Here is a 25,978-nt window from a genome sequence, read left to right on the forward strand (position 1 = left end):
TTTCTTTTAGAGACAAGGCTTAGAGAATTAAGTTACTTGCTCAAAGCTGCGTGCTTAATTAGCAGTCAAGATTTCAACCCAGATCTAGCTTCAAAGTCTGTGCTTTTTCTAGACTTCTACATAAGCATATTGCATAAGCACATTGAGGGTCTTCATTGATCAATGCTGATTTTACAAGTTCAATTTTAAAAAAATTCTTAAATCATGAAAGTCTAATTTATTTTGAATCAAATTTTCATGTGTTTTAAAAACCTAAGGTGTTCTTACTGAATGGTTAGATAATGCAAAATGTATACATTATATATAATAAATTAGTTTTTCCAAGGATATTATCTGTATTAGCTTACACTTAATAATAAAACATGTATCTATGTAAAATATAAAAACAACAAAGGTACTATAAACAAACAACAAACAACTATAAATTCACAAATACACAACATACGAACTGAAACATCTGCTATATTTAATTACACAGAAAACTTCACTTTTTATTGGTATGCTATGGAAGCAATTTTTACTATGCACTATTCGATAGCCTTTATTTCCCTAATATAGATACCCCACTTGAAAAAAAAGAGGACACTACAGAGAAAATGAAACCTAATCAATGGCTGAATTAAAACTGTGTAAGTGAAACATAGGTCAACTTTAGCCATCAATGAGCAAGAACTATTTTTCATAATCCAAGGCAGCATAAAGTAAGGACTATCAATATATTACCAATATAGGGACTATTTATGTGTTACAAATATCTACTCTGTATTGCTTTGAAAAAATGACCAAAAATTTAACACTAGAAAATTTAAAAATATGAATAAAACTCTTAAAGTCAATTAGCATGATCTGTTTGTTAAAGATATACTTTTCTAAATCCCTTTGTAAAGTGTAAAAATTATTTCAAAACTGCAAATAATGACTTTTATGTTTTAATATGGCCTTCTGCCAGATACTCAAAAAATACAGAACACTTCATATTTCACATACATTCACTAAGTGCACTTTTAAAATGTATGGGCTTAAACACATTTCAGGAGAAGCTTTTTGCTTATCAAAATAAAACTGGTTTCCTCCATCCAGAAAAGGACTTAAACGGTAAACCTGTCACACTAAAATAATTAGCTGTTTTTTTTTAAACTCTCAGAATAGCAAAATCTTAAGCTAGATTTAAAAGATAAATACTCTATAGTGTTAAGGAATAAAAAATTTCATGTACTGTTTATGGGAGCATAACTCATATAATCTTTTTTTTGGGGGGGAGGGGTTGTTAGCACGGCCCTATTTAAGATGTGTAGGTTCTCTGATTCAGCAATTCTACTTACAGAAATTTACCCCACCAGTGTACTCCCAAGAAGAATGAAAGGATCTATCAATAAGTACCAGGCAACAATTTAAATGTCCTCTAGTTTGACTAAAATATTAATTACAAACCTATACTATGGAATTATGCAGCCAGAAGAAGGAATGAGGTTGATTTATAAAGAAATGACATGGAAAGATGTCCATACGAAGAGCAGGAAAAGTGCCTAGCAGCAAGGATGTGTGCATGTTTAAAGTATGTTTCTATGTAAAAATATTAGAAATAAACAAATTTCACATTTAATGATTACTTGGGTCAAATGGGAAATAACAGAGAGAGACAAAGTAGAAGATTTTACTTTTATGTTTATTTTGACAACAAAACCAATAGAAATACTGAATACATAAACACTTCTAACTTCATTTTTATATTGACACCAAGAACCCAGGCCAAAGCCCAGTCCTTCAAGAGAAGCCAGATAAACACTGGTCTCTCTCAGCCTCATTCCTCGGCCATCCACCAGGGCTAGCTGTTATTTCTATCACAGTGGAAGGGTCCTGAGAAATAGTCAATTCCTTGCTTACTGGCTCATCTGGACACAGACTATAGGTCCAGGTCACTGTTGACTCTTTCCAATATCTATTCCCACCTAGTCTAAGGAATGGGTAAAAACCTCAAATGTTTACAAGAACCATATAGGTAAAGGAAATGTTTCAAGTGGGTCATGTGAGGGAGAGAGCATTCCTCTTTCGAAGGGGGCAATGTTTGGGCAATTGCTCCAAAGTGATTACTCTCCCTGGGGCAGAAGTGATGACATAATTTACTTCACTTGGAACAATGAAGAGTCAGTTTCAACATGTTTCTAATAGAAAAATAAATGAATAATCAAACAATCTCTAAGTGAAAAGGGATTTCTAACAAGAAATGTTGTTAGACTTACACATATCCTGTTCTGTTCTACAGCATGTGATCTAGTTTTGCTTCTGGGTGGGGAAACTGATTCTGTGTACTCTGCTTAAAGAACATGAAGTATCTTAATTCCACCTGCTTAAAATGAGAAGGAAAAAACAACTTCATATGACATCAGAGATAGAATTTTCCTGAGGATCTCCCACAGCAGGGTGGGCTGTTGTTACTTAACTCTGGATAATTAAACCAAGAGGGAATTTAGGTTCAGTGCTGCAAGATTTTTTTGACTATTCAGGATAGCTAGAAACAGAGACTTTCCTGGAGATAACAAATTCAGTCTTCAACTTCAAACAGGACTTTAGAAGTTAATGTAACCACCCTATCTTTAGACAGTTTCCTGCTAGAAGGTATGCTTCTAAGGACCCATGCTTTACTCACTTACAACCCCCTCGGTGTTTAGATGACACCTTTCATTTACTTAATAAAAATCTCCTGAAGGAAGGATGAGCAGATGGACAGACTTGATTAAGGGCTGGGACTGAACTGATAATAAAAACTTAAATGAAGCTGAAAAATACACAGGATGCAATATCATAACAACTATTTAAGGACTAAAAAATGTCACACACATTTCAAAGGCTGTATCTCAAGAAACTATATATTTGCCAATAAATTGTCTACAAAGTTATTCTTGACTAATAAGAAAATTTCAATCCTCTATTTAGCTCCTACTAAACAGCAATGAAAAAGCCATTACCTGAGATAAAAGAGAAACACTAAAGAGAAAAATAGCTAATATCCAAACTAATGATCTCCTAAGCCAGAGCCCTTGGCTCTACTTCATCCGGTCTAGAAACTGCATGCCATCACTCTTCCTAGGATCCTCATTATCCAAAACATACACAACAGGCTTCTCATCTTGGTCCAAGGCTATCGTCTTCCTCTTTTCTATTCTCAAGAAAAATCGCACAATCACCATTATAATTCCAACCTTTAACCTCATGTGGCCATTTAGCTTTCTGTTAGAGGTTATCTTTCTTCTGGATTCTGATTACAATCTCCATCTATTCAGGGGATCATGCACCCTCTGTTAATTGTCCTCTCTTTTATTTCAGCTTCTCCCTTTGCATATCCTAAAATCTGTCCCACAATCCCTTTGTTCTCCATTTGCTACTGCTCTGGAATCAAAGGATACTTATATTAGAGATAATAAGACATATATACACATCACTGTCCAATGTATTATAGTTTTCTTTATCTATTGTCTTTATATATATATTCTGCTTTTTTGATCAACAACTTTCAATTCTCCTACCCTATCTTCAACTTCATTTTGGAATTGAGTCCTCTAAGATGCAAAATTCCATTTGGATTACGATTCTACTTTTAGAAATCTGTAGTATAAAATACACAAATACATGAATACTATACTTTATGCCAACTAGAAGTGAAAAAAACACAATCACTTGTCTTACAAACAAAAACTAAACATGCAAATTTAAATTAAACTATGCAAATAAAAATGAATATAGACAGATACAGAGATAGATATGTATACAGAGGGACAGAGAGAGAGTATACTTAGGGGGAAGACATACATTTTTTTAAGTTACTTAGTTAAAATAAAATCTGCAAGTATTGTGAAGTCAGGTAAAACTGAAATTAAAGCCTGAACACTAATAAAAAATGCTAGCTAAATTAAGCTACCACCATCTTTCCGATAAAAAAGAGCCAATTTATTTAAAGTAGAAGCCAGGTGAAATGTTTACATATAATCCTGAAAGCTGCTTACAATCACTATCTAAGAGCACATCAAAAACTTAACACTGATAACAATGGCTCTTCACTATTTAAGAGAAAAGGAAGTCAAAGACATTCTAATGTAATTAAAAATTATTAGTTTTACTTTAAAAAATAATTACTAACAAAAGAAAACATACTCACCTCTTCGATTAACTTTTCATTTGGTGACGATGTACAAAGACAGACAAGGTAAGTTTGCTTAAAACTACCTTTTGTACCAATCTCTGGATGGTCAGAACACAGCTTTGCTAGAGCAGTTGCTTGACTTAACTGATTTGTTTTGATTAGATGTTTAATTCTCATATCCAACAAGATGGGACCCTCAAAAGCTAAAAATTCATTCACTTTAAAAAACAAGACATAATAGATTATTAACATTTGGTAAATAGTTCATTTGCAATACAAATACTTACAAGGAATATTTGTTTAAAGCAGAGAAACTAAACTTTTTTGTTGTTGCAATTTTCTATTATTCTCAGACTGTCACAAAATATTTGATCTTATAAGCAGAAGATGATTATGTAGTTAATTTTTTAGAGTTGCATTAATACTTTAGCCCCTTAAAGTACCATTTATAGTTATTTACAATGAGGTGAGTTGAATTCCTGATGATAAAAATAATTTTGCATTGGATTCCGAGTCAGTATTATTAAAATTATACTAAATTCTTTCTCCCACAGCTTTTATTCCTGAATATCAGGGGTTAGCATTTCTAGAAATCTGCAGGGCGAGGGCATTACACATTCATGTGTATATGCACAGTCCCTCAGTTGTGCCTCACTTTTTGCAATCTCATGGACTAAAGCCCACCAGTTTCCCCCGACCATAAACTATTCCAGCCAATACTGAAGTGGGTTGCCATTTCCTACTCCAGGGCATCTTACCGACCCAGGGATTGAACCTGTCTCTATTGGCATTTCCTGTGATGGCAGGAGGATTCTTATATGGTAACCACAAAAGGATGTTTGGATATTCTAGAGGATGAAATTCAACTAATATTGTGTTCAATTCTGTTGATGTATTTTTCATTTTAAAAGGTGAAGTCTGAGCATGCATGCTCAGTCATGTCTGACTCTGTGACCCCATGGATTGTAACCTGCCAGGCTACTCTATCCATGAGATTTTTCAGGCAAAAATACCGGAGTAGGTTGCCATTTCCTCCTCCAGGGGATCTTGCTGACCCAGGGGTGGAACTCGCATCTTCTGCGGCTCCTGCACTGCATGTGGATTCTATACCGCTGAGCCATCAGGGAAGCCCTATCTTGCCTTAATAGGTGTCTTAGGACAAATTTAAATTATCCATGGAAAAATAAATAAGGGGTTGGAGGGTAGTCTGCTGAAAGTTCTCTAAGTTTTAAAAGTATCAACCAATAAACCTCAACACTTGCTTAAGACCCACTGCTGCTGCTGCTGCTGCTGCTAAGTCGCGTCAGTTGTGTCCGATTCTGTGCGACCCCATAGACGGCAGCCCAACAGGCTCCTCTGTCCCTGGGATTCTCCAGGCAAGAATACTGGAGTGGGTTGCCATTTCCTTCTCCAATGCATGAAAGTGAAAAGTGAAAGTGAAGTCGCTTAGTTGTGTCCGACTCTTAGCGACCCCATGGACTGTAGCCTACCAGGCTCCTCCATCCATGGGATTTTCCAGGCAAGAGTACTGGAGTGGGGTGCCACTGCCTTCTCCGTAAGACCCACTAATGTATAATAAATATTCATTCTGTTCAAACTTTGGATTTCTGAGTGCTTGTCTGATCAACTACAAGGAAGAATTTAACTTTATTTCTAATTTGTGAAGGAGATTTTAAAATTTAACAAACACAAATTTAAACTTTTCCCTAAGTTTTCTTTACCAGGATGAAAATGGTGCTTAAAAATTTACTTGGTGACGGCTAACCGACAACCTTTGGAAGGCTTTCAAGTGATAAAATTTTATATGCCCTATAAATAAAACACAAGATTTCTCAACTTGTGAAAGGACTGGAAAACATGTCTAGGAAGTAATTTGTGGGTTAGAACATGGAAAATAAAAGATGTTCTTCCTCTCTACTTTCTCTGCTACTAAATGGTAGCAAAGGATAGTAAATATCCTTTGCTACCATTTAGTAACTTTAGCTCTAACTGTACTCCACTGTGAAAATATTCTTCTATAAAATAGTATGATCAAAGCTCCTCAGTATTAAAACCATGAGCATATAAGTAATTTAATAATACAAGATCCCAAATTTCATCCTTTTCTTGAAGTCTAGACCTTATTCCTGCTACTCTCTATTCTTTACACATTAAACTACACCAAAAAAAAAAAAAAGTATAAAGACTAAACACAGATAAATAACACTATCTGTATAACCCTCTGGTACCTCTGATGGTATGTCTGACATACATAGGGCATTACTTTTCTTTTCAATATCACACGATTCTGTTAGGACAATTACACTGCAAATATCTTTTCATAGTTTAACTCAATAGCCAAAGCAAAATCTGTAAAGATTTTCAATGAAAACATAAGGAAATAAGAGTTTTTTTAAAAAGTTATTCTGGCTATAAGTTATGGACTTTAAGAAACAGCCTGAGGTTCCAGGAAACACTAGTGGTAAAAAGCCTGGTAATTATTTCACATACTCCCACAAAAACTCATACTCAGCGAACTCTGAAGATCATAGCAAAGAAATTATTTAAAGGTGGCAACTTTTAAATGAAACTAATGATAATCTTAATAGAATTTCAAACAGTCCCTAAAATCTCAAAGAGCAGCATGTAGTTAGAATGACAAATTATACAAAATAGTTTCTGTACTAACTCAAGTACAGTAGAATATGTTACTATATATTTCAAAAACATACTTGTGTGTGTGTTTTTAAACAATGGGAAACCATTGCCACACTTAGCGCAAAACAGATTTCCAAGAAATACAGACTATTAGAGCACAAGGAGCTTTATAGATCATTTTATCCAGCTCCATCATTTAGCAGATGAGTAAACTGAGGCTCACAGAAGGCAAATGACTTCCTAGGGTCATAAAACCAGTTAACAATAGAACCGGGACCAGAAGCAGCCCAGTCTTGCAAACTTCCACCTTAACATAGTGATGCAATGAGAAAAAGTAAATTCTTTAGCTAGTGTGCCTACTACTTGTTAGAATAGCACTTTAAGTAAGAGAGCTGTGAAGTAGCATTTGTTTTCAGAGGAAAGTAATTATGTATTCTGAAGCTCACAGTTCAAATGAATCAAAAGTAGATTACATTTAACCTCTATTCAGAACCTCCCCCTTAGGGGAGGGAAACTCACTCCCCACGTTTCCCCTTCTCCTTCTCCATTTTCCTTTTACCTGCTTTCCTTCCCTCATTCTTCTATATGTTTCTCGATTTCTCTCCACTCCAGGACCTGTTTTCCTTACAAAGTTATAACAGCACATCAAAGATTATCAGACTCTTGAAAAAAGCTTTATCTTTATTCTTAAGTAGCTAGTCACATCAAATTTCACTCCCTACCCTGCAGATGGGGAAACAGTGGAAACAGTGTCAGACTTTATTTTTCTAGGCTCCAAAATCACTACAGATGGTGACTGCAGCCATGAAATTAAAAGACGCTTACTCCTTGGAAGGAAAGTTATGACCAACTTAGATAGCATATTCAAAAGCAGATTGCCAACAAAGGTCCGTCTAGTCAAGGCTATGGTTTTTCCTGTGGTCATATATGGATGTGAGAGTTGGACTGTGAAGAAGGCTGAGCGCCGAAGAATTGATGCTTTTGAACTGTGGTGTTGAAGAAGACTCTTGAGAGTCCCTTGGACTGCAAGGAGATCCAACCAGTCCATTCTGAAGGAGATCAGCCCTGGGATTTCTTTGGAAGGAATGATGCTAAAGCTGAAACTCCAGTACTTTGGCCACCTCATGCTAAGAGTTGATTCACTGGAAAAGACCCTGATGCTGGGAGGGATTGGGGGCAGGAGGAAAAGGGGACGACAGAGGATGAGATGGCCGGAATGGCATCACTGACTCGATGGACGTGAGTCTGAGTGAACTCCGGGAGTTGGTGATGGACAGGGAGGCCTGGCGTGCTGCGATTCATGGAGTCGCAAGGAGTCAAGACACGATTGAGCGACTGATCTGATCTGATCTGACCCTGCTTTCCCCACCCCTATCCCAGAAAACCATAAAATACATTGAATTTTACTTGGGTAGCCTTTTTATTTATGTCCTGTGTATTTACATCCTTGCGAGGAAAAAGCAGGTTTTACTACACTCAACCCTATCAAGAGATCTGGATGACCTACAATGGCAATGTAAATGAGTGATACTGTCAGTTCAATTAAAGTAATAATGGCTTTCTTTCCATAAAATGCCACTTACATAATAGTAAAAAGAAAAACATGAAAGATAATTAATTTTTAAACTATTACAATATGTAAGTTGAATATTTGTGATAAATCTTTATATAAATATTAACTGACCATGTACCCAGGACTAGGTCCTGGATTCCCCTCAAAGTGGAGTCAAATCTATTCACTGAGTGTCTATCTCCACATTCAGATTTGCACATAATTCCCCTTGCAGCATCTCCAGCTAGCTCTTTCACAATCATCTCAAACTCTGCATACAAAAATATGTATGCCACAATATGTGTTATAAAACTAAAGAGAACTAAAAGGTGGTATGAAAACTTTCCTCTTCTGCCTTGTTCCTCCTTATCCTAACCTACAATCCACCATATGATCCTGTCACTTCCAACTCCCAAATACTTCAGTTCAGTCGCTCAGTCATGTTCGACATTTTGTGACCCCATGAATCGCAGCACGCCAGGCCTCCCTGTCCATCACCATCTCCCGGAGTTCACTCAAACTCGAGTCCATAGAGTCTCCCAGCCATTTCATCCTCTGTCGTCCCCTTTTCCTCCTGCCCCCAATCCCTCCCAGCATCAGAATCTTTTCCAATGACTCAACTCTTCGCATGAGGTGGCCAAAGTACTGGAGTTTCAGCTTTAGCATCATTCCTTCCGCTGATCTCCTTTAGAATGGACTGGTTCGATGTCCTTGCAGTCCAAGGGACTCTCAAGAGTCTTCTCAACACCACAGTTCAAAAGCATCAATTCTTCGGTGCTCAGCTTTCTTCACAGTCCAACTCTCACATCCATACTCCCATTCATTTTTCTCCACCTACACAGCTACCATTCACCCTCTTCTCTCAGCTCAAACTGTTAATCTCCCAGACCACTCTGTTGCATTCTGCTAGTCTTTCTAACACATCTCCACTAGGACTCAGGATGCTTTTTTTCCCTGCACCTCTGAAGAACATACGCAACTCTCCTTTCCCAGTTAAAATCTCCAAGTGGTTTCCCTTTGTGTTCAAATGATAAATTCCAAAATTCCCATCATAACCTTCATGAATCTGCATCACCTATTCCATTAAAAAAATTTATTTTCTCTTAAAATCGATTCAGCATTTGGGCAAGAAGTAAAAGGCATCTAAAATAAAAAGGAAGAAATATCATCATCTGAATGCAGATGGCATCATCTTATAGGTAGAAAATCCTCAAGATTACATACACACACGCACTAAATAAATTTAGTGAAGTTGCAGGATATCAAAATCAGAACACAAAAACAAGACTCATTTCTATACGCTAACGATGAACAAACTGAAAAGGTAATTCAGAAAACAATTCCATTTATAATAGCAACAAAAAGAATAAAGTACTTAGCAGACCTGACCAAGAGAGTGCAATACTTGTACAGTGAAACCTATAAACACTGGGTGTGTGCCAAGTCGCTTCAGGCGTTTCCAACTCTTTGCAACTCCATGGAGTGTAGCCTGTCAGGCTTCTCTGTCCATTGCCTTCTCCAGGCAAGAATACTGCAATGGGTTGCCACGCCCTCCTCCAGGGAATCTTCCCAACCCAGGTATTGAACCCGAGTCTCTTTCGTCTCCTGCATTGGCAGGGGGGTTCTTTACCACTAGTGCCACCTGGAGAAGGAAATGGTAGCTCACTCCAGTGTTCTTGCCTGGAGAATCCCAGGGACGGGGAGCCTGGTGGGCTGCCATCTCTGGGGTCGCACAGAGTCGGACATGACTGAAGTGACTTAGCAGCAGCAGTGCCACCTGGGAAGCAAACAGCTAATCTGAATGAATTTGAATTCATGTTGCTCAGTTACGTTCGACTCTTTGCGACCCTATGAACTACAGCTCACCAGACTCCTATGTCCATGGAATTCTCCAGGTAAGAATACTGGAGTGGGTAGCCATTACCTTCTCCAGGGATCTTACCGACCCAGGAACTGAACCCAGGTCTTCCACACTGCAGGCAGATTCTTTACTGTCTGAGCCACCAGGGAAGCTCTGAAAGAAATTAAACATTACTGAAAGAAATTAAAGACGACACAGGGAAATGCAAGGGAACCTCATGTTCATGGATTTGAAGACTTAATGTGGTTAAGATGTCCAATAACCTAAAGCAAGCTATGGATTCAATGTAATCCCAACAAAACTGGAATGGCTATTTTGAAGAGATAGAAAAATTGACCCTAAAACTAATATGCAATCTCAAGGAATCCCAAACAGCCAAAACAATTTTGAAAAAGAACAAAGGTGGAGGTCTCACACTTCCTCACTTCAAATGGACTACAAAACAATCAAAAGTGGCATAAAAGGAATATAGGCAATGCAACAGAATAGAAAAGGCTCAGAAATAAACCATCACTAAATGATCAGATAATCTTCAACCAGGTGGCAAGACCACTCAAGAGGAAATGATAGTCTCTTCAACAAATGGTGCTGGGTAAACTGGATATCCACATGCAAAAGATTAAAATTAAACCCTTATACCATATAAAAAAACAATCTGAAATGAATTAAAGACCTAAATATAACACCCAAAACTATAAAATTTCTAGAAGAAAACAATGGGGAAAAGCTTCAAGAACTGGACTTGGCAATGATTTATTAGATATGATACCAAGGGTTAGCCAAGAACAACAACAAAAAAATAAGACTACATCAAAGTTAACTTCCTACATCAAAGGACAGAATCAACAGAGTAAAAAGGCAACTTACACAATGGGAGAGAATATTTGCAAATTACATATGTGATAAGAGTTAATGTTCAGAATATATAAAGAACTCCTATAACTCAACAACAACAACAATCAAATAATCCAAATGAAAATAATGAGATATCACTTCACACCTGTCTCAGAATGGCTATTTTCAAAAACACAACAACAAAACAAAAAGAGAAAATAAATGTTGGTTGAAGATGTAGAGGAACTGTAACCTTTGTGTCCTATTGATAGCACTATAAAATGATACAACCTCTAAGGAAAACAGTCTAGAAGTTCCTCAAAAAATCAGAAACAGAACTACCATGTGGTGCAGCTATCCCACTTTTGGATGCCACAAAAGAAGTCAAGGAGGGTCTCAAGGAGACATCTGCACTCCTGTGTTCACAGCAGCACTACTCACAAGGGCCAGGAGGTAGAAGTAATCCAGATGTCCATCAACAGGTGAACTGATAAATAAATGTGCCACATACATATAATGTAGTATTATTCACCTTTAAAACAGAAGGAAATTCTGTCACATGCTAACAACAGTTGTATTTGGAGGACATTATGTTAAATGAAATAAGCCAGTCAAAAAAAGGTAAATATGTAGTATGATTACACTTATATGAGATATGTAAAGTAGTCAAAGTCATAGAAACAAAAAGCAGAATGTTGACTAACCAGGGACTGGGAGTGGAGTATGGGAAAAGGAGGGAGCTATTGTTTAAAATCACTCTTGCAAGTGATAAAATCTTTTTGTAAGATTAAAAAAGTTCTGCAGATATGTTTCAAAACAGTATGAACATACAAAACACTACCAAACACTTACTGAAGTGAAGTCGCTCAGTCGTGTCCAACTCTTCGTGACCCCATGGACTACAGCCCACCAGGCTCCCCCGTCCCTGGGATTCTCCAGGCAAGAACACTGGAGTGGGTTGCCATTTCCTTCTCCAATGCATGAAAGTGAAAAGTGAAAGTGAAGTCGCTCAGTCGTGTCCGACGCTTCACGACCCCATGGACTGCAGCCCACCAGGCTCCCCCGTTCATGAGATTTTCCAGGCAAGAGTACTGGAGTGGGGTGCCATTGCCTTCTCCAACTATACACTTAAAAATGATTAAATTCTGCGTTTTTACCACAAGAAAAAAATGCAATGAAAAAATCAATTCAGCATTAGTTCAAAAAATTCAAATTCAGAAATTTAATAAAAGCTTAACACTTCCTTCACCCAACCTCTCACCCTTTCCTGGGAGAATAAGCTAAATTTCAAGACACAGCATTTTCACTGAAGATTTCAGAATTGCTTAAACCACCTGCTTTGTCATTAAGCCTGAAACTTTATGATCGTAACTGATTTTTGACATGATTGATATAAAATAGAATTTATATAAATTTTAAAAATTCCATGTTATAGATGAATCTAGTAAGTCTCTGGGAGATAGTGGAAGACAGAGGAGCCTGGCCTGCTACAGTCCATGGGGCTGCAAAGAGTCAGACACAACTTAGCAACTGAACAACAACAACAAAAGTAAGTATGTAACCATAAAATTTTCTTGTGGAGTAAGATTTAATTATTACTATTACATTTAATTAAATTCTCACGTCTTTATCCATGTAACATGATAATGAAATCAGACTCATTAGAACAGAAACAATGACTTTTTCTAGGATGTTTAGAAAAGCCAGTAAGTTTATGTTTTAAATCATTACTAGTAAAAATAAAATCTTGGTGGTCACCATATATCTAGTTATGTAACAGTAGAATATAATTAAGGTTAACAAAATGCAAAATAAAACATCAGTCTGAAATGGGAAAGTGAACACTTCTACAGTTTTGCTGCCGTTAAATTCCATCAGCTTAATTCTATTCAGAGTCACTGATCCTCAATGATCTAAGTAAAACCTAAAGAGGGCAATCTAATTTAGCAGTGATTTTTAAAAATAAAATTCAAAATATTCCATTTATTTGTTTTTTATAACAAGACAAGGTCAGTAAGAGCCAAAGAGAGAGAAAGCAAAAAAAATTTTTTAACTAAAAAAAAAAAAGGATAACCAAATAGAAATGTTAGGAGAACTGTATTTCTTAAGCTTACTTAATGTATAATCTACAAGATGTTCTTTTTAGTGATTTTGTATAAGAAATGTTTTAACACTCAAAAAAACTCAACATATTTAAGTGTAGGTTTCAGAATCACCCATTTTGGTATTCTATACATAGAATACAGGTAAAGATACACATAGGCCCATAAAATATACAGGAAAAGTTTCAACAAGTAGAAGAACTAGAGATTTCTATCTGAAAACAAATTCAGCTGCATGTAATCAGATCTGGCCTCATTTCATCTGTTCTCTCCTCCCATCTCTTCCTTTAAAATATTATTACATCGTAGATATGCTAATATCTGGTAAACCAAGCAGCATGTTTTTCCTGTTTATTTTAAAATGTAAAGTTTATTACTGAAATAAAGACTTATTTTCTCACAAAGCTCTGAAGGACTTATAAGTACTATGGAAAATCTTAAGCTTTAGAAATTTCCTTTGAAAACCAAGGAGTTCAAAAAACAAAAAATGAACCCCAGGGCTTAGGATTCAAGAAAGAACTGGCAAGCTGAATAAAAACACAATTTATGCAACTGCAAATTATTCCAAAATAGAAGGGAAAGGGCTGAAGGAATTCAGTGTAACTGTTAGTAGGGAGCTCTTTCAAAGTTTAGATTTTACAATAATGACATATACAAAAAAAGAAAAAACAGCAGGTTCAGGACCAAGGATGCATACACCATGCAAACTGTTATTAAAAAGATGACCCCTAGCTTACCAACTGGACTGCCCTGGTGGCTCAGTGGTAAAGAATCTGCTTGCGATGTAATCTCCTAGAAAAGTAAATGGCAACTCACTCTAGTATTCTTGCCAGGGAAATCCCACGGACAGAGGCACCTGGAAGGGTATAGTCCATGGGGTCGAAAAAGTGTCAGAAACAACATAGCAACTAAACAACAAGCATGCCAAATAAGATGAATATAATCAAATTGGTGGAAGTGGGTAACTTCTTGAGAAGGGTCTCTGCTCCTTGGGTTTGATTATTCATTATTTATGATGATAGAGAGAATGGTGGGTCTGATAACAACCTTTAGATTGAAAAAGATAGAACAATGGAGCAAATGGAAACAGGTGGGAAAATATAATTTTCAAAATGGGACCTGAGGTACATTTTGCAAACTGTAGACTAGAGGAATAAATATAATGCTAAGAGTCTTACGTCAAGGCTGTATATTGTCACCCTGCTTATTAACTTATATACAGAGTACATCATGAGAAACTCTGGGCTGGAAGAAGCACAAGCTGCAATCAAGATTGCCGGGAGAAATATCAATAACCTCAGATATGCAGATGACACCACCCTTGTGGCAGAAAGTGAAGAGGAACTAAAAAGGCTCTTGATAAAAGTGAAAGTGGAGAGTGAAAAAGTTGGCTTAAAGCTCAACATTCAGAAAACGAAGATCATGGCATCTGGTCCCATCACATCATGGGAAATAGATGGGGAAACAGTGGAAACAGTGTCAGACTTTATTTTTGGGGGCTCCAAAATCACTGCAGATGGTGACTGCAGACATGAAATTAAAAGACGCTTACTCCTTGGAAGAAAAGTTATGACCAACCTAGATAGCATATTGAAAAGCAGAGACATTACTTTGCCAACAAAGGTTCGTCTAGTCAAGGCTATGGTTTTTCCTCTGGTCATGTATGGATGTGAGAGACGGTGAAGAAAGCTGAGCGCTGAAGAATTGATGCTTTTGAACTGTGGTGTTGGAGAAGACTCTTGAGAGTCCCTTGGACTGCAAGGAGATCCAACCAGCCCATTCTGAAGGAGATCAGCCCTGGGATTTCTTTTGAAGGAATGATGCTAAAAGTGGAAACTCCAGTACTTTGGCCACCTCATGCAAAGAGTTGACTCATTGGAAAAGACTCTGATGCTGGGAGGGATTGAGGGCAGGAGGAAAAGGGGACGACAGAGGATGAGATGGCTGGATGGCATCACCGACTCGATGGACGTGAGTTTGAGTGAACTCTGGGAGTTGGTGATGGACAGGGAGGCCTGGTGTGCTGTGATTCATGGGGTCGCAAAGAGTCGGACATGACTGAGCGACTGAACTGAAGATTCTTAAAATTAATACATTAGAAATATGACTTGTGAGTGTTCAGGAAAAAAAAGTGACTGTCAAGAACCAAGAAAGATTCACCAAACATAAATTAGGTTGCACTTCTACAAAAATTATCTCAAAATGTATCACAGACCAAAATATATAACGCAAAACTATTAATATGATACATTCAGGAGATAAAGTAAAGTGAAGTCGCTCAGTCATGTCTGACTCTTCGCAACTCTATGGACTGTAGCCTACCAGGCTCCTCTGTCCATGGGGTTTTCCAGGCAGGAACACTGGAGTGGGGTGCCGTTTCCTTCTCCAGGGTCCAGGAGATAAGAGGAGAAAAATCTATATGATATTGGGTTTGGTGATTATTTTTAGACAAAACAACAAAAGCACAATCCATGAAAGAAAAAAAAAAATAAGTTGGACTTAATTAAAATTTAGAACTTCTGCCCTCTGCAAGGCACTGTAAAGAAAAACAAGTCACAGAGTAAATGAAAATATTTGCCAAGCTCCTATCTGCTAAAGGACCTATATCAAACTATAACAACTAAAGGGAACAGTGAATGACCTAGAGATTGTCATACTGAATAAGTCAGAGAAAGACAAACATCATGATATCGCTTATATGTGGAATCTAAAAAAATAGAGTACAAATAAACCTATTCACAAAACTGGAATAGTCACAGATGTAGAAGACAAACTTACAGTTACCAAGGGGGAAAGACGGGGAGATAAAGTGGGAGATTGGGATAGACATATATACTTTACTATACATAAAATAGATAAGTTAAAAAGAGCCTACTGTATAGCACAGGGAACTCTACTCAATACTCTGTAATGACCTACATGGGAACAGAAGCTAAAAACGGTGGCTATATGTATATGTATGAATGATTTACTTTCCTGTACAGCAGAAACTAACACAACATTGTAAATCAACTATACACCAGTAAAAAATTTAAAAAAAAGCAAAAGATATAAACAGATCCTTCTCCCAAGAAGATATACAGATGGCAAATATTCATGTAAAAAGATGTTCAGTATCATCTGTCTGTGCAGAAACACAAATTAAAGTAATGGGATATCATGACACACATATATTAGAATGGCTAAAATTGCCCAAATAGATAAAAGTAACTACCAGTGAGAATCTAGAACAGCATGCAGAATGGTATAGGTTGGCAGCTTCTCACAAAGCAAAATATACTCTTACCATATAAGCAATCTTTCTCCTAGGTATTTACCCAACTGATCTGAAAATTTATCCAAAAAACTTGTATGCAAATATTTATAGCAGTTATACTCATTAATGCCAAAAACTGGTAGAAAACAAGATGTCTTTTAAGAAGTGAATGGATAAACAAACTGTGGTAGATTCTTACAATGGAATATAATTCAGCAACTTTTTTTTGAATGAGCTATTAAGTCACTCTAATACATAGATAAATGTTACATGCATATTGTTAAATGAATGAAGGTAGACTGAAAAGTCTATAAACGTGGATAAGTAATTGTCATCGTTCAGGAGAGGGTTGAACAGGTGAAGCACAGTTAATCTTTTTTAGGGCAATGAAACTATCCTGTATGATACTATAATGGAGGATACATGATAATATGCATTGGTCAAAACCCAAACAACTTTAGGGCATGAAGAAGGACTCCAATGGTAGGCAAATTTGAAAATATGATTTCGGAGGTTGCGAAGCCCAGGAGAGACTGTAGAATATGGCAAAAGATTCTGTCTTATAAATGTAATGAAAGAACTTCACTGAAAGAGATGGGAGAATGGGCTGCTCACCTAACTTGGGATAAGAGGAGTCAGTACAAATATGGAAAAAGGCACTGTGTACACTGATAAAAGTTGTTTTCCACTGGGATACAGGTTATCAATTCTGAAATCACTATACATACACTAGGAGTAAGTAAGTAGTAATATATGGATGATTAAGCAATATAGGATGGTCTACGGTAAAAGAAGTCTGAAAACGCTACATATTGTATAATTCCAATTATATGACATTCTTTTGAAATGAGAGGTTATAGATAAGAAGAGAAGGTCAGAATGATCCAGGTGCTATAGATTAGAGTTGGAGACATCTGTATAAACTCTCACATTTAGTGTAATATAGATACAACTGGTTACATATACAAACATTTATAAATATGTGTGCACACACAGATTAATTATACCTACATATATTTTTTTACTCTGTCTGCTGAGAGTTCCTGGAGGCAATGACACCTCAGTAGCAACGAGCACAACCAGTTACCAGGGCTTGGTTCCTAACACTATTCTCCACTGAAAGGAACTAAGGTTCCTTGGAGAAACAGCTGATTATAGGATTGGGGCAAGAAATACACAGAATAAACATAGAGCATCTTGTAGAAACAAAAAACAAGGAAGTACTCAAACAAAAACATAACCCACAACCATGGGGCTATGTCAAAGGGACAGAGAAGTTAACTTGAAGAGTTCCCAGTGGCCAAAGCTGAACAATTTGATCAACAAAATAGTGTTGTATTATCACTAAAGCATAAAGTAAATATCAGTTGAGTCCATATTAATTAAACAAATAGATAAGGAAGAAAAGACAGATTTCGGGTTTCCTTGGTGGTACAGTGGTTAAGAATTTGCCTTGCAATGCAACCAATTCCAGTTCGATTCCTGGTCTGGGAAGATCCCACGATTAAGTCCAGGTGCCACAACTACTGAGCCCAGGCACTGCAACTACTGAAGCTGGCAAGCCTAGAACCAGTGTCTGCAACAAGAGAAGCCACAGGAATGAGAAGCTCACACACAAACAGTAGCCCCCACTCACTGTAACTAAGAGAAAGCCCGAGGGCAGTAATTAAGACCTGCCACAGTGCTTGCTTCGGCAGCACATATAACGAAGACCTACCACAGCCAAAACATCAGTAATCTTTAAAAAAGAAAAGACAAATTGCTGTGGAGAACTCCAAACAATCTGTGTAGATACTGCCTCCTCAAGGAGGTAGAGCTTAACTCTCCAACTCCTAAGTGTGGGCTGCATAAGGTAACTTCTTTCCAAAGAGTACAGCATGGAAAGGTGGAAAAAGAGTAATTTCACAGTAATTTCACTGAATGTGAAAAACACATTCAGCCAGGTGACCAAGGTTAATACCAACAGTGAGGAAGTCATGTTGATTACAGGTACCTTTCGTATGATGACCATGGCACTGTACCTCAGTGATCTTCCTCCCCTAAACCCATAAGCCAAGTACTAATCACGTGAGCAACATCAGACAGATCCAAACTGAGGGAAATCCTATAATACTCTTCAAAACTGCCAAGATCATCAAAAACAAGCAAAGTCTGAAAATACTATCATAGCCAAGAGGAACCTAAGCAGACATGATGACTAAATGTAATGCGATATCCTAGATGGAATCCTAGAACAGAAGGAAGACAACAGGTAAAAACCAGGGAAATCTGAATAAGGTATAGACTTTAGTTAATAGCAAAGTATTGATACTGGTTTATTAATTGTGACAAACAGATCATACTAATGATATACTATATTAACATATATAATTAATAAATATATACATACCAACAGTTGGGAAAACTGGTGTGGAGTATTTAGAAAACTATTATAAAATAGTTCATTTAAAATATGATTAGGTCAGGGACTTCCCTGGTGGCCCAGTGTTTGAGAATCCACCTTGCAATGCAGAGGACATGGGTTCAGTCTTCTTTTGGGGAACTAAGATATCACATGCCATGGAGCAACTAAGCCCCTGTACCACAACTACTGAGCCCACATGCTCTGGAGCCCTTGTGCCACAACTAGAGCCCATGAGCAGCAGTAAAAGATCTCACATGATGCAATGAACATTCTGTGCACTACAACTAAGACCAGACGCAGTCAAATAAATAAACAAAAATATTTTTTAAAACATTAATGTCAGACTAACCTCAATAGTAAATAATCTTACTTAATAAAACTCTAGCCAAATACCTCTTGTGGTCTTTCATCATAGTGTCACTATAGACAAAAAGGAAAGCCATGGACCAGACACAAGGAAACAGGCATATGTGATGAAACAACCATAATCAAAAGGGCACTGCCTAAAAGACTAAAAGGAAACAAGAAAATGTCTATAAGTATTCCAGGGGCTAGGTGTTTGAGTATGACCTTTTTAATGGTCATTATCAAGAACCTGGATGCCAACATACTGTATGCTAATAATATCTGCTTAAACTTGGAAAGACAAAACCCTTGAACTAACAAAACCAAGATGTAACATAATATGGACAAGCTGCAGAGGCAGAATGGATTTAACACAGTGAAATTTAAAAAAAGAAAAAAAGGAATACTTTGTATGCCAAAATACTATGTATAAAAATGCCAGCCAGATCATATTCGGGGTTCATGTTAAGTTTCGAGAATTACACATGAACAAGAAACAAAATGCACTGAAGTCAGAAATCATGATTGTAGTCTTAAAATCAGGACACACCAGGATAGCTTTTAGTCCCTTTAGAGGGATTTGTACTTTGTTAGGTATGCATGTTATGGGTAGCACAAGATCCAAGACAGCAACTCTTAAGTACATAGTTTTTCACAATTTACACAATAAAGATTATCTAATAGCAGCTATAAATGGAGTGAATTACATAGTTACCATTCTCTATGAGTATTCAAGCAAAGGCCCATTCATTTTACCAGTGAGTAATGTCTTAGAAGGGAGTTAAAATTGAGTAAAAGATAAATGATTATTCAGCGCCTTTCCAATTCTTAGATGATAACTAAAGGAAGGCACAAGTAACATGTAAGCCTAAAGTTCCTGTGATATTCAAAGGCCATCAACTTAATTACACTGTTTAAATATCAGAGTTACATTATTCTAAGATGCTAAAACCTTAAAGGGAAACCAGCATTTTTAATTGAGTCCCATACACCCTCAATCCCTAAATCAAAGAACATTTGTTGGTTTTAGCTGGGCTTTGCATGTGTGTTGTCACGACCAATGCTTTGCGATCCCACGAACTACAGACTGCCAGGCTCCTCTGTCCCTGGGATTCTCCAGGCAAGAATACTGGAGTGGGTTGCCATTCCCTTTTAGGGCATCTTCCCGAACCAGAAATCAAACCCAGATCTCCTGCACTGCAGGTGGATTCTTCACCACTGAGCCACCTGGCTTTGTGGTTCTAAATTTAGTCAATAAAACTAAATTTTAGTTCTAAAATTAGTCAATAAAAATTAGTTATTTAAAATAAATCAGAATTAAGTCAATCATCCACTGTTCAAATACTACATCAAAACTTCAAATGCTTTGCTATCAACAAACTAATGAACATAGCCTATTACAGTGTACCTATTGCTGGCAGAGCTCTAGCTCTTATCAAACTTGCCATAGGCCAGTATAGGTTAAACCAAGGGTTTGGATATATCATATAAAAAGCTGAAAGTTCCACATGCTGTACAATTGCCCAATTTGAAAATGTAAATAAATTAGTGTATATGTGTAAAATGTTAATTACTTCAACATATAGTTCAAGTCTATGTGATTACCCACAGAGTAACTCCCGTCAAAGAAGTAGGCTAAATAACAGGGCCAAATAAAGATTATAGCTGCACAGTCTCTCAGTCATATAACATCCCTCTGGTTACTTCACGAGTCATGTTAAAATCTGGCTACCTACAGTCTATCTGTTACTGTAGAAACTCCTTTTGCTTTATAGCCCAAATTATTCCAGTAGCTATGCCAGGTGAGGATCATGAAATAAAGTGGCACAGAGATGGGCAAAGACATTTGTTAACAGAAACAATGTTAGGCACATTGAAACAAAAAAGGACACTGAGCACATACTGAGCACATATTCTTTTAAGGTAAATTTTAAATCTCTGCTAAGGTAAAGGTTCTATTTTTCTGCATCAGCATAATGTGAGAGTTTGGCAAAGATGCTCTTCAGAAGCTGACAACAGAAAAAAGGAGTTAAATCTTTATTTAAGCTAGGTGTGATTTTATTTTATTAGGCTGGGTGCAACATGGCATAATATAAAAAGGACAGAGCTGGGGACCTCACTTCGATTCCCAGCTCTACTTCACATCACTGGCAGTGTGATACAGAAAAGACAACTAATCTTTCTGAGCCTGTATTTTCTCACCTGTGAAACAGGGACAAAAAAAGATCCCATTTTTCCATAGGATCATTGTGAAGATTAAAAGCACATTTCAAACTGCAATAACTATACAATGTAATTTGGTATTATTATTAATATATTCTATCCAATATTTCTAAAGCTGAGAAGAGTAAAAAGTAGAATTTAATTATAGAAATAAAAACACAGTGGTGGTAATATACTGGGGATAAAAAATAATACACCAAAGGCAAAAAGCCCCTAAGACTCTCAACCTTTAAATGTTGTTCTTATTATTTTAAATAATGAGGATCTATTTCTCTAAGGTCTAAGAGACCTCTAATGTAACTAATCTGGGGAAATACACAAAGGGCAGTAATACAAATAAACTTGCAGTGAAAGCCAAGAAACAGATAACACTGCTAAAACTATCCAGAAAGCTGGGTAAATATTAAGAGAGGAGTCAGGTAGGAACAATCAGCTTGATGAGAAGTTTGGAGATTAGCTGAGAAGTCTTTTGGTAAATATCAAAGTACCAGAAGAGTTAACAAATGATGAGTTTACTCCTTTCTAAATCAGAAATTGCTATCACATAGCAAAATGCCTAAGCTTTGCCATCAACCAACACGAAAAGCGACAATGGAAGAAGCTTATTTATTTCTCTAGTTAAATACCTTGGGAAATCTGAGCACTTTCCTAAATAATCTCAAGAAAATACCAAAGATAATAATATGTGCTCTTCTTCACAGCACATACAGTTTTTGAACTCTGAACATTAAGTGTTATACATATTAGTGGTTTAGCCATCTATCTAGTAGGATACCTGTCAGTTTAACTGGGATCTTTATTGCCTAAGCCCATATAATAATAACAAAGCAGGATAAAATAAGTCTGAGAAAAAAAAACTGTTTAAGAAAGAGTACTAATCTTAGAGGCACAAGACTTTAGAGTTACTAGCATTAATTTCTTATCTATTTTGAGAAAAATCATTTCACTACCCTACTTTTGCTTCTCCATCTGTCAAATAAGTTATCAAGTATAAGCTAGATTGCCACCTGTCAGATGTTACAGAGGGAATTCCTCGGATAAAATAATGTTGAGGAAAAAAAAGAGTTTCTCTGTTACCCTAAGATTACATAATCCTGTAAATACATCTTCCCCCAATTAAAAAAAAAAGTGAAGGGCCTCAAGTACCTCATATAAAACTTAAACAAAATGGTCCTTCTTGGAATATTCTGGGATTATATCAAAACAATTTTAAGTACTTATTTTCTCTAGTCTAATGATTCTTTTTTCTTTCTCTCTTCTCTCTAGAAAATTTACCTTTATCCTTATCCAATGGTTCCTGGGAAAGAATAGTGCACAGTACCGGGTTTTTCCACACCCCAGTCTCTTGAGCTAGAGTAGCTAAAAAATGCAATTCACAGCTGCCATTCTCCATCAGCTTTTCATGAGCTACCTATAAATATTAAATAAACATCCAAAGAATTACAACAGATTTTCAAAAGCAAGCTTATCAGCCTTTAAATATAATACTAAACTTTTGAAAAATAAGACTTAACTTAAAATTTTCATGTCACATTACAAAGTGCTGCATCCTTCTGATTTTTAAGATGAATCTCAAAAATAAGAATTATACTAATTATAAATTTTAAATAAATAAAATATATTTCTAGAAATAAGTTCATATTATTTTTCCCCCAAGATCGAAACCAACAGCAAAGTTATTTCTCGAGGAAGCTATCAGAATATCCATACCATGAAAGACCTTATACATTTTATATCCTCTGTTAGTAAAAAAAATTTTCCAAAAAACTTCTACCATTAACAGATGATAAATTACATCAAAGGCTAAATGACAACTTATATACACGTTATTTCAATAAAATGGACTTAGGGAAACAACTAAATGTATGACTTTTCATACATCTGTAAGACTACATAGTCTTAGCAATATCCTATTAAAGCTAACACTGAACCTTGCTTACTTGTTTTAAAGTGTTCGTGCAACTGGCATATTTTTCAGGCCACAAAAGACCAACAATTTTAATTCAATTCAGAAAATGTTTACTGAGAATTTCTGTAGGCAAAGTACCAGGGAAGAGAGCAACTAGTCCCTGCGTTTCTGGGGCTTATCCTCTAGTGGGGTAGAGAAATGTTTAGTTAAAACACAAGCAAAATAAAATAAATGTAGTTAAGCCAGTATAAAATAAGCCCAAAGAAGCTCTGAAATGAAAGCAAAGTATCATGGAAACTCTTAAAGCTCATGCTGTATTTGTATTAAAAATCTATTCCTCAAAACCATAAAAATCTCACCAAAACAAGTTCAAGTGCCTTAAGATTTTTTTTTTTTTTGAGCAACTGCTGAGAGCTACCATACTGGGATTTAGTTATTTCCTTCTCATTAATCCACATGAAAAAGTATCAAGTAGTGCTACTGTTTCAAAAAGGAAAGTTTCAAAGTTTACCTTATGCTGACAAACAATAAAATTAGTATGAGGAATTCAGTATTATATTTGCATATAAACTATCTACTTAATTAATTCTGTGGTAGAGTGTATGTGAGTACCAAACTATGAAAATAGTTCTGAAACAATCATTTACCTAAAAATAACCACTTGCTGGGGAAAAAACCTGAGACACAAGTTACTGATATGCTGAAGTAGAAACTGCATGATCAAAAAGTTAGTTGCAATGTGACAAACAGGACAAGACACTTCCAACAGTTATTAAGTATCTCTATGTGTAAAATACTATGTGAAATCCTATGGTATAAAGACATGACTCCTATCTTCAAGAATTTTGCACTCGACATAGATTTTAATATTTAATATTAAAATAGAAAAGTTGACTTTTCTGCCTAACTATAGTTTATTTCACATGCTTCTAAAATCTGAGACTAATCTACTTTTATATTTCTTCTATGGAAAAACATAAGGCCAAAAGGTATTTTAAGAACTCTGGCTAGAGGAATAGAGAGACAACTATACTTCTGAGATTAGCTGGCAGGAACATTCTTTTAAACTAACCAATTAATCAAAATTTACTCGAAGCTATAATATATCCAGCACAATCTAGTGCTTAAACAAAATTTAATATTCTTGAAATACTCCAAAACAACTAAGTGCTAAACTATGTAGTACTTTTATAAGTAGAATAACAGCACTAAGTAAAAGAGATAAAGCATGTGTTTTCAGATATAGGAGAAAAAGTATGGGCTATGGAATAAAGAATCTTGGTTCAAATTACTACTCTGATATTAGCTGTATAAGTATGGGCCAATAAATACTGTAGAATTGAGCCTCAGTTTCCTCACCTTTAAAATGGGAAAAATATACCTACCCCCACAAAGTTTTCATAAGGATTAAATGAGATATGTTCAATTCTTATAAAGCACACCACAATTTTCAGCAATTAAACTGTTTCTAAACACAAATGAGGGCATTTTCTTTTGTGTTCTTTTACTGCTGTGGCAAAGTTCTAATGTGATCTTAAAGAACTGTGCAATATTCAATCAATCTACTTAAATGTATATATTCATTTAATAAACATCTTGAGTACTGACTATGTGCAAGTCATCACCGTTTATAAGAACAGCAATTAATGTTTGTCATCACTTAAATCTTTTAAATCTTAACTAAATAATTTATTCAGAATAAAGAAAATCGCCATAAGATATACCTATGTTAAATCTAGTAGGTAAATAGTCTCACCTGCACCAGTGTCTGAAATTGCTCCCACTGCTTATCAGATAATTCAACAGGCAGACACAGTAAAAGCTCAACACAGCTTCTAAAAAACAAGAAGTTGTAAGGATACAAATAATTATTAAAATTTAAAGTAAAATAAGATAAATAATTCTAATATTATCAGTAGAGCCTCCATAACGAAATCTATTTAAAATTAAACTATCGTAAGACCTGAGATGCAGAGTTAAAACAAAAAGCTTAATCTAAGTTTTTTATTTACTCAAAAGTTTACTCACAATGCCAAGCGTTCCAGAACCAAAGCTACATTTTCACATTCAGAGGTAAGATAAGGTCGGGCTTTAACGTAACTTTGGATAGCCACTGTGTATACCTCCAATAAAGGTAAAGGATCTTCTGAAGTTTTCCATTTCTCTGCATATTCAAGGAGTGTCTGTTTGGAAGGAATAATAAAAAGTATTCAATGTAAATCAAAATACAGATTGACAAATCAACTGTTTTTCTTTCCTCCCTAGGAAATTTTGAAAAACAACTTTATTTTATAAAAACAAAAAGCAGTTTATACTGATTAAAATAGTAAAAGTAATAAAGCCATAATCCAGCAGCTCTTTGTAGGAGAAAATTATAGTGTTAATTCATCCAAAAATAGCATCATTTCATGAAGTCTGGTTTTAAATAGTGTAAGCATTCTCTTCTATCTTTCTGAGTCAAAATGCCATCTTTCACCCCCAAATTTCAGAGATTTAAAAGTTATTTTAAAAAGAAGATGTGTGGGCAAGTTATATTTGAGCAGGTATGCAGTGAAGAATTTCAAATATTTATGTTTTCTATTTTTCATTCAAGGAACATAAAACTCAACATCTAACAATAAATGAATCACATTATGGCCAGAAAAGACATGAAGTATTTTCAGTCATAAAAAATTACTGTTTTATGACAAGTTTTACCATTAAAAAAATGAATCTAA

At 35.9% G+C, this 25,978-nt stretch overlaps 1 protein-coding gene across 2 annotated transcripts in view; it reads right to left on the minus strand.

The window, feature by feature from the left end:
* The window catches only part of ZNF292 (zinc finger protein 292), a 95,671-nt gene that overhangs the window by 17,588 nt on the left and 52,105 nt on the right, over positions 1 to 25,978 (minus strand). The window contains exons 3-6 of one of the 2 annotated variants that reach the window (XM_027551445.1): positions 25,290 to 25,444; positions 25,018 to 25,096; positions 22,628 to 22,763; positions 4,154 to 4,356 (exon numbers count right to left, since the gene is read on the minus strand). In XM_027551445.1, coding sequence (XP_027407246.1) covers positions 4,154 to 4,356; positions 22,628 to 22,763; positions 25,018 to 25,096; positions 25,290 to 25,444 — 573 coding nt within the window. Of the gene's footprint in view, positions 1 to 4,153; positions 4,357 to 22,627; positions 22,764 to 25,017; positions 25,097 to 25,289; positions 25,445 to 25,978 lie in introns of those variants that run through there. The other variant, XM_027551446.1, reaches the window with a different exon arrangement.

Source organism: Bos indicus x Bos taurus, chromosome 9 (genome assembly GCF_003369695.1).
Source record: "Bos indicus x Bos taurus breed Angus x Brahman F1 hybrid chromosome 9, Bos_hybrid_MaternalHap_v2.0, whole genome shotgun sequence".
NCBI lineage: Eukaryota > Metazoa > Chordata > Mammalia > Artiodactyla > Bovidae > Bos > Bos indicus x Bos taurus.